This window comes from Chamaea fasciata, unplaced genomic scaffold (assembly GCF_029207755.1).
Source record: "Chamaea fasciata isolate MVZ Bird 193981 ecotype frontalis unplaced genomic scaffold, bChaFas1.0.hap1 SCAF_21, whole genome shotgun sequence".
In the NCBI taxonomy this organism is placed as follows: domain Eukaryota; kingdom Metazoa; phylum Chordata; class Aves; order Passeriformes; family Sylviidae; genus Chamaea; species Chamaea fasciata.
The window spans coordinates 6,418,806-6,432,971 of record NW_027094106.1 but is presented as its reverse complement, the minus strand read 5'-3'; the positions used below and the strand labels follow the sequence as shown (position 1 = coordinate 6,432,971).

The window sequence follows — 14,166 nt, the reverse complement described above, 5'->3', positions numbered from 1 at the left end:
CCGGGGCCACTCCCAGCCGTGCTCAGCATCAGCCAGGCCCCTCCCCAGAGAAGAACGCGAGGCCACGCGTGTTAATGTCACTTTATTGCTCATTCCGTTTCGACTATAGAAAAAAAAAAAGGGCGAGAAGCCCGTGTACAAATTGGACGTGATACAGGGGGGGCCGGGGCCCCGCTGGGCGCTGCCAGCTGTGCTTTGGGTGCTGCCACCGCCGCCAGTCACCCCACGGCAGCTCCGGGGGACACCGCCGGCCCTGGGGGACCGGGACAGCCCCGGGAGGCTCGGGGGGCAGCTGGGCAGGCGCGGCCAGCTCAGGCTAAGGCACAGTGGCTGCGAGGCCGGGGGCAGTCGCTGCTGGCGGCCGCCCGGAGCCTCGTGTGCAAAGGAGAGGAGGGGGCTCAGGAGGGGGGGAGAAGCTTCACATTAGCCCCAACGGAGGGGTCAGGGCACGGGCCGGGGGGGTCCAGGCTGGGGGAACTTCGCCCACAGCGAGCAGAAGGTGGGAGAGGGGGTGCGGTGGCGGCAGAAGGTGCCGGGGGGGGGACTCGGCCCCAGGTTACATGCACCCCCGGCGCTCTGCCCCACGGCCCCCTCCCGCAGCCCCTGCCCACCTCCCGTAGCTGACAAACCAGAGACCGCTTTGTCTTTGTCGTGGACCCCCCGGCCCGGCCCGGCCGCGCTGGAGACGGGCGTCTTTGGCAAAAATAAAAAAATAAAAAATAATCAAGGCGAGTGGCCGCCCGAGGGCGAATCGGCCGGGTCCCGGGGCTGAGCCGGGTGCCCCGGGCATCCCTGATGGCGAGGCAGGGCCCAGGGGCTCAGTCTGGGACAGGCCCTGCTCCACCTCCCAAAAACACGGGGAGCAGCCGGCTGAGCCCCTGCGTTCGGGACGGGAGGTCAGTGCTTGCTTCGAGGCGAGGAGCATCGCGATCCCCCGGCCTCCCCAGCATGGACGTGACCGCCTCTCCCCCGTCCCGCGCCTGCTGCTCAGACCCCACCGTCCCCCTCCGTCAGTCTGTCCCCGAGCCCCCGGCGCGGCCCGGGGGGTGGTCGGGCACACACCCCCAGCCCAGCGCTGGCCGCTCCCGCTCAGCACGGAGGCGTCGCTCCGGCCACGACGGACGAACTACTCACGGCCCGCGGCGGTCGGGGAGGCACAGTCCGGGTCCCGTCGCGGCAAAGCCGAGCGCCGGCGGGTCCCACCGTGGGGCCGGAGCGACGCGGCGGCTGCCGAGGGCGTCCCCTCGCCCGGGGGCAGCCCTGAGGTAAGGAGCGGGCTCATGTCCTCCAAAGCCTCGGGGCGCAGCCCGGCCTCACAGCTTGTGCGTCGCTGCCGCCCAGTGCCGGGGTCCCGGCACCCCCCACGGCAAGGGGCGGAGGTGCCGCGGGGTCAGTCCCTGATTTCTCGGCTTCTCCCGGGCAAGCCGGGGCGCTGGTCGAGGGACACGCCGTCCATCCATCCCGGAGCAGCTCTCATGGGACCTTCGCTACAAGCGAGTTCTCCGGGACCGTCGGCAGCGCCAGGGGACGAGCACCCACCACCTCTCGCCACCCCCCAGCTCCACACGGGGCAGCGAGGGGAGCCCAGCGGCCCCCCCAGCCCCCCGGCCAGGCCGGTGCTAGGGGGGCGAGTATCGCTCTATGGTCCGGGCAGCCTCGGTGTGGAGGTGCGGAGCCTGCGCCAGCACCTCGGCCGCCTTGTCCTGGCTCAGCCCCAGGTGCTCAGCCGTGAACTTGGCCAGGGGGTAGAGGCTCTCCATGGCCTTGGGGTCGCTGAGGAAGTGCGAGGTGTGGGAGAGCAGCTCGGCCGCCTTCTCCTGCTTGAGCCCCAGCTGGTCGGCGGTGAGACGGGCCATGGCGTAGACACTGTCGGGGAAGTCCAGCTTAGCTTTGCCGTCGGGGCCGGCCGCGTGCATCTTCATGTGGCTGATGAGGTTGCGCTGCTGGGCGAACTTCCCGCCGCACACCTGGCACTCGTAGGGCTTCTCGCCCGAGTGGATGCGCATGTGCTCGGTCAGGCGGTACTGGCGGGTGAAGCGCATCCCGCAGGCGTCGCAGGCAAAGGGCTTCAGGCCGAGGTGGCTGCGCATGTGGCGGGTCATGGTGCCGCGCTGCGTGAACTTCTTGCCGCAGATGGTGCAGGGGTAGGGGCGCGTCAGCCAGTGCGTCTTCTCGTGCTGCCGCAGCGTGGCCGGGTCCTTGTAGGACTTGTCGCAGGAGGAGCAGCGGTAAGGCCGCAAGATGTCACCCAGCCCCGGGCCACCTTTGTCCAGGAAGGGCACGGCCTGCTCGGCCGCCGCCTTATGATAGAGCTCCTCTTCGTTGTGGGCCTCCACGTGGGCGTTGAGCTGCTCGGAGCTGGGGAAGCCCTTGCCGCAGGGGATGCAGACGTACAGGTTGTCGCCCAGGCTCTCCGGCTCGTAGCCCAGGTGGTTGCAGTAGCGGTCCAGAGCATCTCCGGGCGAGGGGCCCTCGCTGCTGCCCGTCTCCTCGCTCGTGCTGTTGTCAGGCTCCAGGTCGTTGCTCTCCACGCTGGGGTAGCGGGACTGCGGCGCTGCAGGCGGCGATTCGGCCTTCTCCTCCCGCTCCAGCTCCTTCTCCGCCTCCCCCTCGTCCAGGTAGGGGCCCAGGGGCTCGTGCTTCATCCAGCGGTACATCAGCTCTCTCCCATCAGCGCGGGGCAGCGGGGGCTCGGCGCAGGGCGGCGTGCTGCGGAAGGGGTCGGGGGCGTGGGGGTGCCCCCCTGGCTCACCACCCGGCGGGGAGTCCTTGTAGGCAGCGGCGTGGCTGCCCAGGAGGCCGGCGCTGACAGGGGGACTGTCGTGCCGTGGGGGCAGCGAGGGCTCACGGGGCTCGCTGGGCAGCAGGCGGTCGGTGGGCAGGAGCTGGGCAGAGGGGCCGGTGGGGCTCTTCTTGGAGAGGTCGAGGCCGCAGGGCGGCGAGCAGTGGCGTTCGGGCGGGCACAGCCCGTGAGGGTGCAGCGGGGCGCCCTGGGCGGCCGAGGCGTACAGCTCCCCACACTGCGTGTTGAGCGGAGCCGCCGGCTCCACGGGCGGCAGGTCCACGGGCCGTGGTGTCCCCGAGTAGCAAGCCTGGATGACCGGCGTGGCGGCCCGCAGCCCACGGCCCAGCTTGTAGGGTGCGTAGCCCCCGCGCAGGTGGCAGTACTTGCCGCTGCGCTTCAACTTCTTCTTGCAAAGGGCCACCAAGCCGGGGATCTGGAGGTAGCTGGCGGCAGCCAGCACAGCACCCAGGCTCTGCTCGCTGCCCGGCTCGCACTCGGCCAGGCGGCCGGTGTAGATGAAGTCGAGGATGAGGCGGAAGATGCCGGGGCTCACCATCTCATGGTCCAGGTTGAGCAGGTTGTCGTGGACCACCAGCGACTTGAGGTAGGCGCTGCTGGCGGCCAGGATGTTCTTGTGCGCTCGGAAAAGCGCGTTCTGCACCACGATGATCACGTCGCACAGGAAACCCTTGGTGCGCTGCGTGTTCAGCTGCAGCAGCAGCTGCCGCGAGTGGCTCGGCACCTCCATGGCGTCCAGCATCCCGCTCCTCGCCCGCCGCCCTGCAACACACCGGCCGCCCCGTCAACGCCGTGGCCGGCCCCGCATGCCCGCCGCACCGCGCCGGGGGCTCGACGTGCGCGTCCGGGGCTTCCCCCACGCGTGGGGTGGGCGGCGTGGGAGGGTCGGGTCTCAGCCCCACGCACCGCTGCGTCCCAGCCGCTCTGCGCGGCCGCCCGGCCGGTGCCACCGCTTATATGGGGGCTCGTTTCTCGGCGGGTCGGGGGGGCGGGAGGGGGGCGAAAACCCCCGGAGGGTTTTTGGAGAAAGTGACATCACCCGCCGCCGCCGCCGCCGCCAGTGCCGCGCCCCGGCCCCGGCCCCGCCAGCCCTGGGATCCCGCGACCCCGCGCCCACCTGCCGGGGGAGCGCAGGGGGGGGACACCCCGACCCGGTGCCCGCCACTCGCCCGCCGATCCCCGCGCCCTGCCGCTGTCCCGCTCCTCGCCGCGCCTTCCCCGCTTCTTATGCGCCCCGGTCCCGGGAGGCGGCCGGCCGGACCCCCCGGGCGCCCCCCGCCCCCGTTTCCTCTCCCCCCCTCGAGGTGAGCGGGGGGAAGGTTGGGGGTGTGGGGGGGAGCGGGACCTCCCTTCCCGCCTCCGTTCCGGTGCCGGTGCCCCCCGCCCAGGTGCGTAAAGCCAAGAGCCCGCGGAGCTGCTTTCTCGACTGGTTTTCCCCGTATTTAGGGGTATTCCCCCCCTCCTTTTACCTGGGCGTCCGGTGGCCTCCGCCAGCCAGCTGAGGTCTCGGTGAACTCTCATGGCTCAGCCCCTGGGGGGCCGCCGCCGGTTGCTGCTCCCCTCCACCCTCCTCTTCCTCTGCTGCTTCTCTTCCTCCATACCCCGCACTCCCGGCCGGTCCTACGGAACGGGAGGAGGAGGAAGAGGAGGAGGAGGTGGTTGTGGAAGAAGCTGCAGCGGTTCCTCGGGGTTCCCGACGCCGCCAGCTCGGAGGTGAAACCCGGGCTGCGAACTCCCCCTGACCCCGGCCTGAACTCCGAGCAGCGCCGCTGGCTGTTAAAGGGACGGCGGGAGGTTTTCCTCCTCCCATCCCCGGGCGGGGCACCGACAAGCCGGGCCCCCCCCCTTTACACACCCCTCCCTCCCCATCCCGGTCTCCTCCTCCTCCTCCCAGCCCGGTTTTTCCCTCCTCCCGGGTCTTCTCCCGCCGCGCCCCGACCGCCCCCTCGGGGGTCTCTGTCCTTAGGACATCGCCCTTTGCCCGGGGACACCCCGGGTGGGGCCGGGAGCCCCGAAGAGGGGGGGACCCGGGGTGTCCCCGGGCTAAGGGCGATGTGTCCCCCCCGTCGGTACCGCTCGTAGAGCGCCATCTAGCGGCTCCCGGTGCGCTCCACCCCGCCCGTTACCGGAGGCGGCTCCTCCCCGCGCAGGTGGGACCCGACGGGGCGGACGGTGCCGGGGAACGATAAAGTGGAGGGGTTTTGCTTGCCGCCCCGCCCGAGGGATGGATGCTGATACACAAAGCGGGGTGGCACCCTCGGTTGGGAAGGCTGGAGCGGGTGGGATCATTTTGGGGGGCAGAGGGTGGAGCATCGTGTCCGATGAGCGGAGATGATGTGGGAAAGGGCTCTGGGGAGCAGGGGGGGAAGGCAGACGGCCCTAATTTGCTGGTGAGGGGGGAGAGTAGAAAGCGGGAGGGGCGCGCAGCGCTGGCGCCCAGATGTGCGGTGGCGGTGGCTCGGGGTGGGCTGGGGGCTTGCGGTGGTTTGGGATGAGGAGGAGAAGGAGGAGAAGGAGCCGGAGGCAGAGCCACGTTTCCCCTGGCTTCATCCCTCCAGCCGTCCCTGAAAAGGCTGCTGGGCTGGGGGTGCAGCGTGGGGTACCCCCCTTGGCGCGGGGGGAGCCGCCTCTCGCTTCACACTTTCACTTCTCCTTTCTCACAGCCGCAGCCTCTTGCACAACCTCCTAGTACAGCAAAGCATCGTGATGGGCTTCCCCAGGACGGCTGCTAATCCTGGGGGTGTCCTGCTGGCACCCCCTGACCTGAGCAGGGCACCCCGAGCAGTGGCCATCCGTCCCACTTGGGCTCTTGGGGTTTCACCCTGGTCCCCTGGTGAATGGGAGCCAATGTGGGGTCCTGGTGCCTGGGACAGGGTTTAGCCAGCCCTGAATTTGGGACAAAAAAAGGATGGGTGCTGGCAGGGAGGGTGCAGGCTGGTGGCAGCCGTTGCCCTCACAGCTCAGCATCACTCACCTGGAACTCATCCTCAGCCTCCCTTCAGATTCAGCGCGTCCCGGTTCACTATGGAGTCGTCACCCTGGGGACCAGGACGGAGTGTCACTGCCCGTGGGGGACCCTGCAGCGGGCTCATCCCAGGCACCGGCTCAGAAATCCCCCTCCCTGCTCCCCACGCTGGGCCCTTGCCCACAGGAAGCGCCGGGATCCTGGGAGCGGGACGTGGGCGACCCTCGTTAGAGCCGCGGTTTAATCCCAACTCCCCGGGCACTAATTTCTCCCCCCTCTCCCATTTTTTCCCCCCCCTCTTCAATTAACGGCTGGAAGTGTTTCAGGTTCTGGCAGCGAGCTCTGGACGTCGCTGTGAGCGATGGCTCCCGCGGGCTCCGTCCCGGTAATTTATGGGGCTGAGCTGCATAAATCACGGCAGCGGGCGGCTCCCAGACAGCTGCATCCCCCGGGGCCGGCCGGGACCCCGGGCTGCCCCAGCTACCTGCTGAGTGACGCCGACCCCGGGGGCAGCGGCCGAGGGAGGGAATGGAAAAACCCTTCACCTTTTCCACCCTCCTTCGCAGCTCCTCTCCCATTCCCGGCCTCTCCCAGGAGCAGAGGGGCGGATCGATGCCCGTAGGGGTTTGGGGCAGGTGTAGGGGGGTTTCTTGCACGAGTATCCCCCGTCCCGTCCTGCTCAGCCTTCTGGAGGGATCCTAACACAGCAACCTGACCCAGGGTTCTGCACTCAGAGCTCTCAAAAACTGCCGGGTCTTCCCAGGGAGCTCCAGCCGATGTCCGGCTCCGAGGGGCGGGAACGGCCGGGCTGCAGGACCGCGAGCAAAGCCAGCGCCGGCGCCCGGGAGCGCGAAGGGAAAGGGGCATTTTCGCCTCAATGTGCTCAGCAGATTGGAACCAGCTCTGGTTAAGTCATTGGCTCTGTTGGGAGGTCTGAGCTGGAGCGTTTCCCGCCTGTGCCCCCTCCCCACGATCAATCAAAGTTGCAGCAAATTAGCCCAGATGCTGGGAGATTCGGTTCAAATCCAGCTGTGGTTTGGATCGCGTTCGCATGCCTGGCTTCATGTGGGACCTGGGCTTTTGGACAGGATACAGCCCCCCGGTCTCTGCAGGGCCCTGTTTCCCAGCGCAGCCTCTCCCCAAAGCCCACACACATGTCTTGCATTACGGCGCGTTGGCCAGCGGGGCCGCATCCGGCAGCGCCAGGAGCCTGCAGCCCCCGCTGGCAGCTCGGCTGCATTTTCCCGGCGGTGCTGGGGTACAGCAGCCCTGAAACTGCGGCCCCTTGTGTGTGTGCAGGGGGATGTGTGTCCCCTCCACCTGGGCTGAGGCTGTGAAACTCGAGGCAGTGCTGAGCTGTTCCAGGCTGGGCAGAGATCACCGCTGCCCATCTCCTGAGCTGTTCCAGTGCCAAGCCCTGCCTGCTGTAAAGCAAGGCTGGGGGCAGACACGGGACCCTGCCAAGTTCTCCCAAGGTGCCCCCCATCATGAGAGGATCCCTGAAAGGCAGCGGGAAGGGCAGAGCTTCCCTGGCACAGCACAGGCCCAGCCAGGGTGGCTGCTCTCTGCTGTGCTGTCTGGGTGGCATTGCTGGGGTGGACAATGGGAGTCATCCCCTGTGGGGTGATGCTCAAGTGGCTGGGGGCCCTTGTCTGTGGACCAATGGGACCCCTCTCTTGTGGGGTGACACTGAGAGGACCCTTTTCTGCAGAGTGATATTTGGGCGGACAAGGGCACCTATCCCTGCAAGGTGATATTTCATGGAGCAGGGCAACCCTTCCTTCGAGGGGGAAGGATATCCAGGTGCACAAGAGACAGAATCAACAGCGGGAGCTGAGATTAGGAGAAACCTCAGGAAGTCTTCACCCAACCCTCTGCTCCAGCAGGGCCACCCAGGGCTGGCTGCACAGGACCTTGCCCAGGTGGTTTTGGATGTCTCAAAGGACTCCAGCACCTCCCCGGGCTGCCCATGCCAGCGCCCCCCTCCCAGTGTGGAAGTGTGACCTCCCTGATGGTCAGAGGAAGCCGTGGGGCTCAGTCTGTGCCACCTGGTCCTGGCACTGGGCACCACGGAGCTGAGTCTGGCTCTGTCCTCTCTGCACCTCCCACGGGTCACTGATGGGTCCCTGGAGCCTTCTCTTCTCCAGCCAGGCCCAGCTCTCTGCCTCTCCTCATCAGAGAGATGCTCCAGGCCTTTACTCTTCTTAGTGGTCCTTCCCTGGACTCTCTCCAGTATTTCCATGCTGGGAGCCCAGCTCTGGACCCAGCAGCCCACCTGAGCAGGAGGGAAGGATCCTCTCACTGCTGTCAACCGACATAAACCGGGACACCGTTCACCTCCTTCATCCCAAGGCCACGTGGTGTCCCCCAGGACTTCCTGTCCCCCAGGACCCCCACTGAGCTGCTGTGCAGCTGGACAGTCCCTGGGATATTCCCGAGCTCAGGCATTTTCCTCCCCAGGAGTAGGGTTTGGCGATTCCCCTTGTTCAGCTGGGGGGCAGTGGGATCCCTTCTTTATGGGGGGATGTTTGGGAAGACAAAGGGCACCCATCCCTGTGAGGGGATGCCTTGTGGAGCAATGGGACCCCATCCTTGTGGGATGATGCCCGATGGGGTGATACGACCCGTCTTCTGCAGGTAGGTGAGGATCCTGTCCCTGTGGGTTGAAGTTTGGTGAGGTGATGGAACCCCTTTCCTTATGGGTGATGCTTCTTGGGGGCAGTGGGACCCCTTGTGGGGTTAATTTTCAGTCAAAAAGGGCACCCACCCCGCCAGGTGTTGTTTCCTGGTGCAGTGTGACCCCTTCCTTGTGGGATGACACTTGATGGGGTGACGGAACGCCTTTTCTGCAGGCAGGTGACAATCTCATCCCTGTGAGATGATGCTTAGTGAAACCATGGGAACCCTTCCCTTATGGGTGATGCTTCATGGGGCAGTGGGACCCCTTCCTTGTGAGGCAATTCTCAGGAAAAGACACCCATACCTGCCTGGTGTTTTTTCCTGGGACAGTGGCACCCCTTCCTTGTGGCACAATGCTCAGACTGGGTGAGCAACACTTCCAGCAGGGTGATAGTTTGGGGCTCGAGGTGATGAGACCCCTTTCCTTTGGAGTGATGCATCGTGGGGCAATAGGATCCCTTCCTTGTGGGGTGACGTCCGAGCAGATGAAGACCCCACCCCTGTGGAGTCACGATGGCACAATGAGACCTCCTTCCCTCTCAGGTGGGGCCATACCACCCCTTCCTCCTTCAGTCCCCCTCAGCGACCACCCCCTTCCCACCCACCACCTTCCCCAGCCCCACAGGTGACCTCCCCCTCCCCACCCACATCCCCGGGCCCTCTGTCCCCCCCTCCCGCGACAGGGACACGCGGTAGTCACTGGTGGGAAGCCCACGAGATGGCAGCAACGGGCCGCGCTCCGGGATGCGACACCCCCTCCTCGGGGGCCGCGACCCCCCCACTCCACGTCCCGGTCCCCCCGACGCGCACAAGGTGCCGGGACGTGGAGTGGAGGGGTCGCGGCCCCCGGAGGAACGGCGGAGCTGCGCAGCCGGTTGCGGGTGGGCCGGCCCCAGTTGCTGACTAATCCCGGGGCTGAGTCACGGTTGCGGCGGGGAGCGCTGCGGCAGCGATTCCCCCCCTCCCCTGCCCGAACCGGAGAGCCCCGACGGGGCGAGCGCCGGTGCTGCGTGGGAAAAAAAAAAAAAAAAAAAAGAAAAGGGGGGAGGAGAGGAGTGGGGGACACCCCCATCTAGCAGGGGGTGGGTAAGGCGTTTTGGGGAGCTCTAGGGGGGCGGCAGCACCTGAAGGAGGTGGTTGGTGGAGCATGGGGAGGTGCTGGTGGGGTCGGGAGGGTTAATCCTCTGAGCCGCTCTGCGGGTTTTTGGGGCGTGTGAGGGGTAAGGGAGAGGGGGGACCGTGGCTCGAGGCCCCCGTGGCAGCGTGTGGCCTTGCAGCAGCGGCGGATGCTGGCGGGCGCGGATGCTGCTGTCAATGACAACGCCGCTGTTGCTGTGGTTACCGGTGTGATGCTTCGCCAGAGCAGAGTGAGGTCAGACGGCTCCAGCAGGAATGGGGGGGATGCATGGATGGATGGATGGATGGATGGACGGACAGGTGCATAAAGGGGGAAAGGATGCTCCCAAATCCCCCTGGATATGACTCCAGGCCCATCTTGGGGGGTGCTGGCACTCAGGAAGGAGCAAGGGGCCAAAATTCACCCATGAAGCCACAACCTGTTTCTGTAGCACTGACAGTTTTTGGGTCACTCAGCCCTGGTGGGAGTGAGGGCCAGGCCCCATTGTGAGGCTGGAGGGGTCAGGGCAGCACGGTGCTGCAGTGGGTTGCTCACCCCATGTATTGTAAACTCACCCCACCACCACTTTGTGCTGTCCCGTTATCCTGCAGTGCACTGGAGTGCCACCCATGGGTGCTTATGACGATGGAAGGACAGGGGTTCTCATGAGGGGGCACGTGGGAGGTGCTGCTCAGGACACTGTTGTGGGTGAGGGATGCAGGTGGCCAGGGGGCATCCCCAGGCTGGTGCCTGGGTGTGGAGACCTCTGTGCAACCCCTTCCTGTGATGGGGGGCTCAGACAGCCCCAAATCAGCAGCCACAAGGCCAGGATGGGGCCATGTTCTGGTCCAGTGGGGTGGGCAGGAGTCATGGATGGCCTGGGCTCCCCTGGGTGCCTGGATGGACACCTCGTGTCCGGGGCAGGGGGTGCCCCACACCGCATCCCCAGGGTGACAGGACCCTCAGTTTGTGTCTCAGTGGGTGTTGAGCTCCTGAATCTGGCAGCAGGTGGAGAAGGGATGTGGGGTGCTGGGTGCCGCTCCACTGCACTCCTCGAGCTGCCGGGGAACGGGGGGGGGGCTCCGGAGGGGTCTGGGGGGGGCCGGGGTTCTGTTGCAGCCCGGACCCCCTGCCCGGCTCCGGGCCGCTGTCCTCCCCCCGCGCCGATATAAATAGTAGCGTCTTCCCGTTCCCTAAATTTCCTCGCTGACGTAGCGCTCACGTCATTGTGTAGGTTGATGCTTTTCTATGAATGAGCCGAGATCCCCGTTACTACGAGCCCGATCCTATAAAAGCCCCGCGCGCTGCGGACAGCGCAGCACCGACACCGGCGCCGGCCCCGCCGGGAGCCGCGGGGCCCCTGCCCGGCCCGGCAGCCGCGGGGCCCGCAGGAGGTAAGGCACCGGCTGGGTTGGCCCGCAGGTAAGCGGGGACGGAGCCCGGTGCGGGGGCGGGAGGGGGCAGCGGAGCCCCGCGGCACCGAGCGCTGCACCTGCCGGCCCCGGGGCGGGGGTGAGGCGGAGCGGAGGGCACCGGGGGCCGGGGCGGGGGGAGAGCTCTGCGGCGGGCGGGGGCGGCGCGGAGCCGCCTGGCGCAGCCCCACGTGCGGGCCGGGCGGCGGGGGCGGCGGGGCCGGGCGGCGGCGCCGGCGGGGGCGGTGCGCGGGGGCGGGCGCTGAGCGCGGGGCCGCCCCGGGGGGGTGCACGGCGGGGACCGGCCGCCCGCACCTTGCAGGGGTTTGGGGAGGGGGGGGGGGGATGAGGTTGGGGGCGGGGAGAGGTGCGGAAGCGCATCCGTGTGTGGGGCTGTGCGTACGTGTCCCGCTCTGCGGTGACACCGGCGCCCGCCGTCCCCCCTCTCCGAGCCTCCCCGCAGCCACCCCCGACGGGACCCCCCCCCAGCTCCATCCCGCGGTGCCGCCGTGCCAGGCACTCTCCACCGCCGCCTCCCTCGGGTTCCCCCGCAGCCCCGTGTCCCCAGCCCGGGTGCTGCCGGCTCCGCAGCCCGCGGGGGGGGTCGATCGCCTTCACCCCGCTGCGTCTAAAGAGCGCGGAGACCCCGCTGAGGAGAGCCCGAGTCAGAGCGTCGGCACCTTGGCTCTAGACTGCTTACTGCTGCGTAGGGACAGGACAGTAACAGTCTACAGTCATGGCTACTGAAGCATGACCCACCGCCGGCACCGGCCCCGGCCCCGGCCCCGCACCGGCCCCGGCCCCGCCGCAGCGCCGGGGGGGCGGGCGCTGTCCGTGGTGCTGAGCCGTCGGGGAGCGCGCCCCGACGGGGGCGGGGGGGAAAGGCGGGAAGGGGCGGGGATGGGGGGGGTGTCCCGGTGCCCGCCTGACCCCGCTCTCTCTTTCCCCCCCCGCAGACACCGACCCCCCCACGGCGGAAGCCCCCCCCCCGCCTTCCCGCTGCAGCCCAGGTAGGGGGGGTCCCCCGGCGGGGCGGACACGCGTGGGAGGGCAGGGGGCGGGGAGGGGGGTGGGCGGATGCTACCGATGCTACCGATGCTGTCGATGCTACCGACACTCCCCCCTCTCAAGCACCGGGAGTCCCCCCCGCGCCGCCGGTGGGGGTCGGGCGCGCTCGCTGCGGTGGCGGGGACGCCTCCTCGCCGTCGCCAAGGCACCGACTGCCCCCTCCCAACCCGCCCTCCCGCCTCCCCCCCCCCCCCCCCCCCCAACTCCGACGCCGCCCGGGCGACCGTGGCTTTAGATTGTTACTGTGCCGCTGGGGGGGTAACAGTCTACAGCCATGGTCGCCGGGACAGGCGGACTCGCAGCGCGGGCAGCACCGGCTCCCCCCATTCGCCCACCCCCGGGGGTCCCCGAGGCGGTGGAGGCGGGGGTCCCGTCGGGGGCGGCCCGCCTCCCGGGGCAGTAGGAGCTCACATGCAGGATGCAGCTCACCGCACATCAACTCTTACTGTTCGGGGGGGCGGGCGCCGAGCGGCTCCTCCTCGGGCAGCGGGAATGTTGGGGTCCCCCCTCCTCGGATCCCCCATCCTGCTCCCCGCCCCGCAGCCCCTCACCTGCCCTCCCGGCGGGGACCCGGAGCCCTTCGGGGACCGTCCCCGCCGGGCTCGTCACGCCGCATCTGTCCGCTCGGCAGTCGGGGTCCCGTCCCCCGTCCCGTCCCCCCCGTCTCGCCGCCGGTGCGCGGGGGGCCGCGGGCCGTTCGCGGAGCGGGGCTGGCGGCGGGGCCGGCGCGGCGGGGACTGAGCGCGGCCCGCGGGGCCGGGGCGGGGGCGGCCGGGGGCGGTCGCGGCTTGCACAACCCGCCCGGCGCGGCCAGGAGATTCCTGAGCGGCGAAGTCAGAGCGGCCCGGCCTGCCCCGGCACCGGGCACCGGGCCTTCGGCAGCCGGCGGCGACCGGTGCTGGCCGGGCAGGGCTCCCCGTGGGGGACACCGGGGGACCCACAGCCCTGGAGACTGGGAGGGGGGGCTGGAAGGGCTGTAGTGACCACGCAGATCCTGGAGGGGAGGGAGATACTTAATCCCATGGGGACACCGGGGTTGTAGGGTCAGGCCCAAGTGGGTGAGGGTGGCAGAGGAACAGGGAGAGTCCCTCAACAGGAGCCTTCGCTCCTGGCATCCTACAGCACAGGCCTGCTGTGGGTGTCCCACCTAGATCGAGTAGGGGTCACACAGGGTCCCCTGCCCCCACTCCCTTCTCCAAGGCAGCCCCATTAGGATCCCTCACCCATCCATAGGGTCATGCACCTGGCAGCTCTGCCCTCACCCAGACAAGCATGGCCACCCCCAGGTCCTCAGGGGCCAGCAGGGCCACAGTGGGACATGGGAGCAGCAGGAAGGGGATAATCAGAGGTGGCAGATCCTTGCTGTGCCCTGCCATGTCTCTTGCTTGTTCCCTTTAACTCCCACTTTTCCCATCGCTGCCGTTGGTGATGGGCCAGGCACCTCACCTCCAGGATGGGGATTTTTGGGCAGTCCCACCAGTGCTCAGGTAAAACCATAGCTATGCCCAGCACATCCACGCTGCAAAGTTGCCACTGCCACAAAACCCACCCTCCATCCCCTGGGAAACACCTCCTTGGTTCTACCCCACCAACAGCAGCACAGTGAGGTCCAGGCCTCGGCAACATCAGTGTCCCTTCCAGGGTACCCCTGGGTGAGGGGACACGTCCCGTGGGCAGCCCTGTGACCCCTTGGACCCCACGCTCCAGCTCAGGAAGGTTCCAGCTGCACTGTTGTTTTGAAGGCCAAGTCTCTCCCGCTGACACCCTGGAATCAGTTTTTCTTCCAGAGTACTTAAAAATATCCTGGACTCCTGACACCGGGACTTGTCTTCCAACGGCACTTCCAAGGCGCTGGGCCTGGGGCCAGCCGTCAGCGCCGGGGGACAGAGGCCGTCCAGCTCCTGTGCTCCTCCTCAGCACAGAGATTATGGCGGTGCTGGGGAGGAATGTGGTGCCAAGGAGGATCACAGCCCCTGCCACAGCCTCTTCCAGGGTGGAACGGTTCTCAGCAGGGCACAGGCACGGCACAAACTCTGCCTCACCTCGGCAACACACCCAGCGGCTTCAGAGCGTGTCCCTGCGCACGGCTAGGAGGGTGGGAAGGGTCTTCCTGGGACCTCCA

The 14,166-nt window shown here is 68.0% G+C and overlaps 1 protein-coding gene across 2 annotated transcripts; it reads right to left on the bottom strand.

Moving 5' to 3' along the window:
- Window positions 1-67: 67 nt before the first annotated feature.
- On the bottom strand, window positions 68-9,020 carry HIC1 (HIC ZBTB transcriptional repressor 1). Of its 2 annotated transcripts, none has more exons than XM_066202237.1 (4): window positions 8,752-9,020; window positions 5,778-5,841; window positions 4,273-4,576; window positions 68-3,565 (listed from the first exon to the last, which is right to left on the bottom strand). In XM_066202237.1, the coding sequence occupies exons 3-4, from the start codon at window positions 4,322-4,324 to the stop codon at window positions 1,620-1,622; spliced, it is 1,998 nt and encodes a 665-aa protein (XP_066058334.1). In that variant the 5' UTR covers window positions 4,325-4,576; window positions 5,778-5,841; window positions 8,752-9,020; the 3' UTR covers window positions 68-1,619. The 2 variants fall into 2 exon arrangements, with proteins under 2 accessions (XP_066058334.1, XP_066058336.1); XM_066202239.1 differs by having other exon boundaries at window positions 4,273-4,423.
- Between the last annotated feature and the right edge of the window lie 5,146 nt (window positions 9,021-14,166).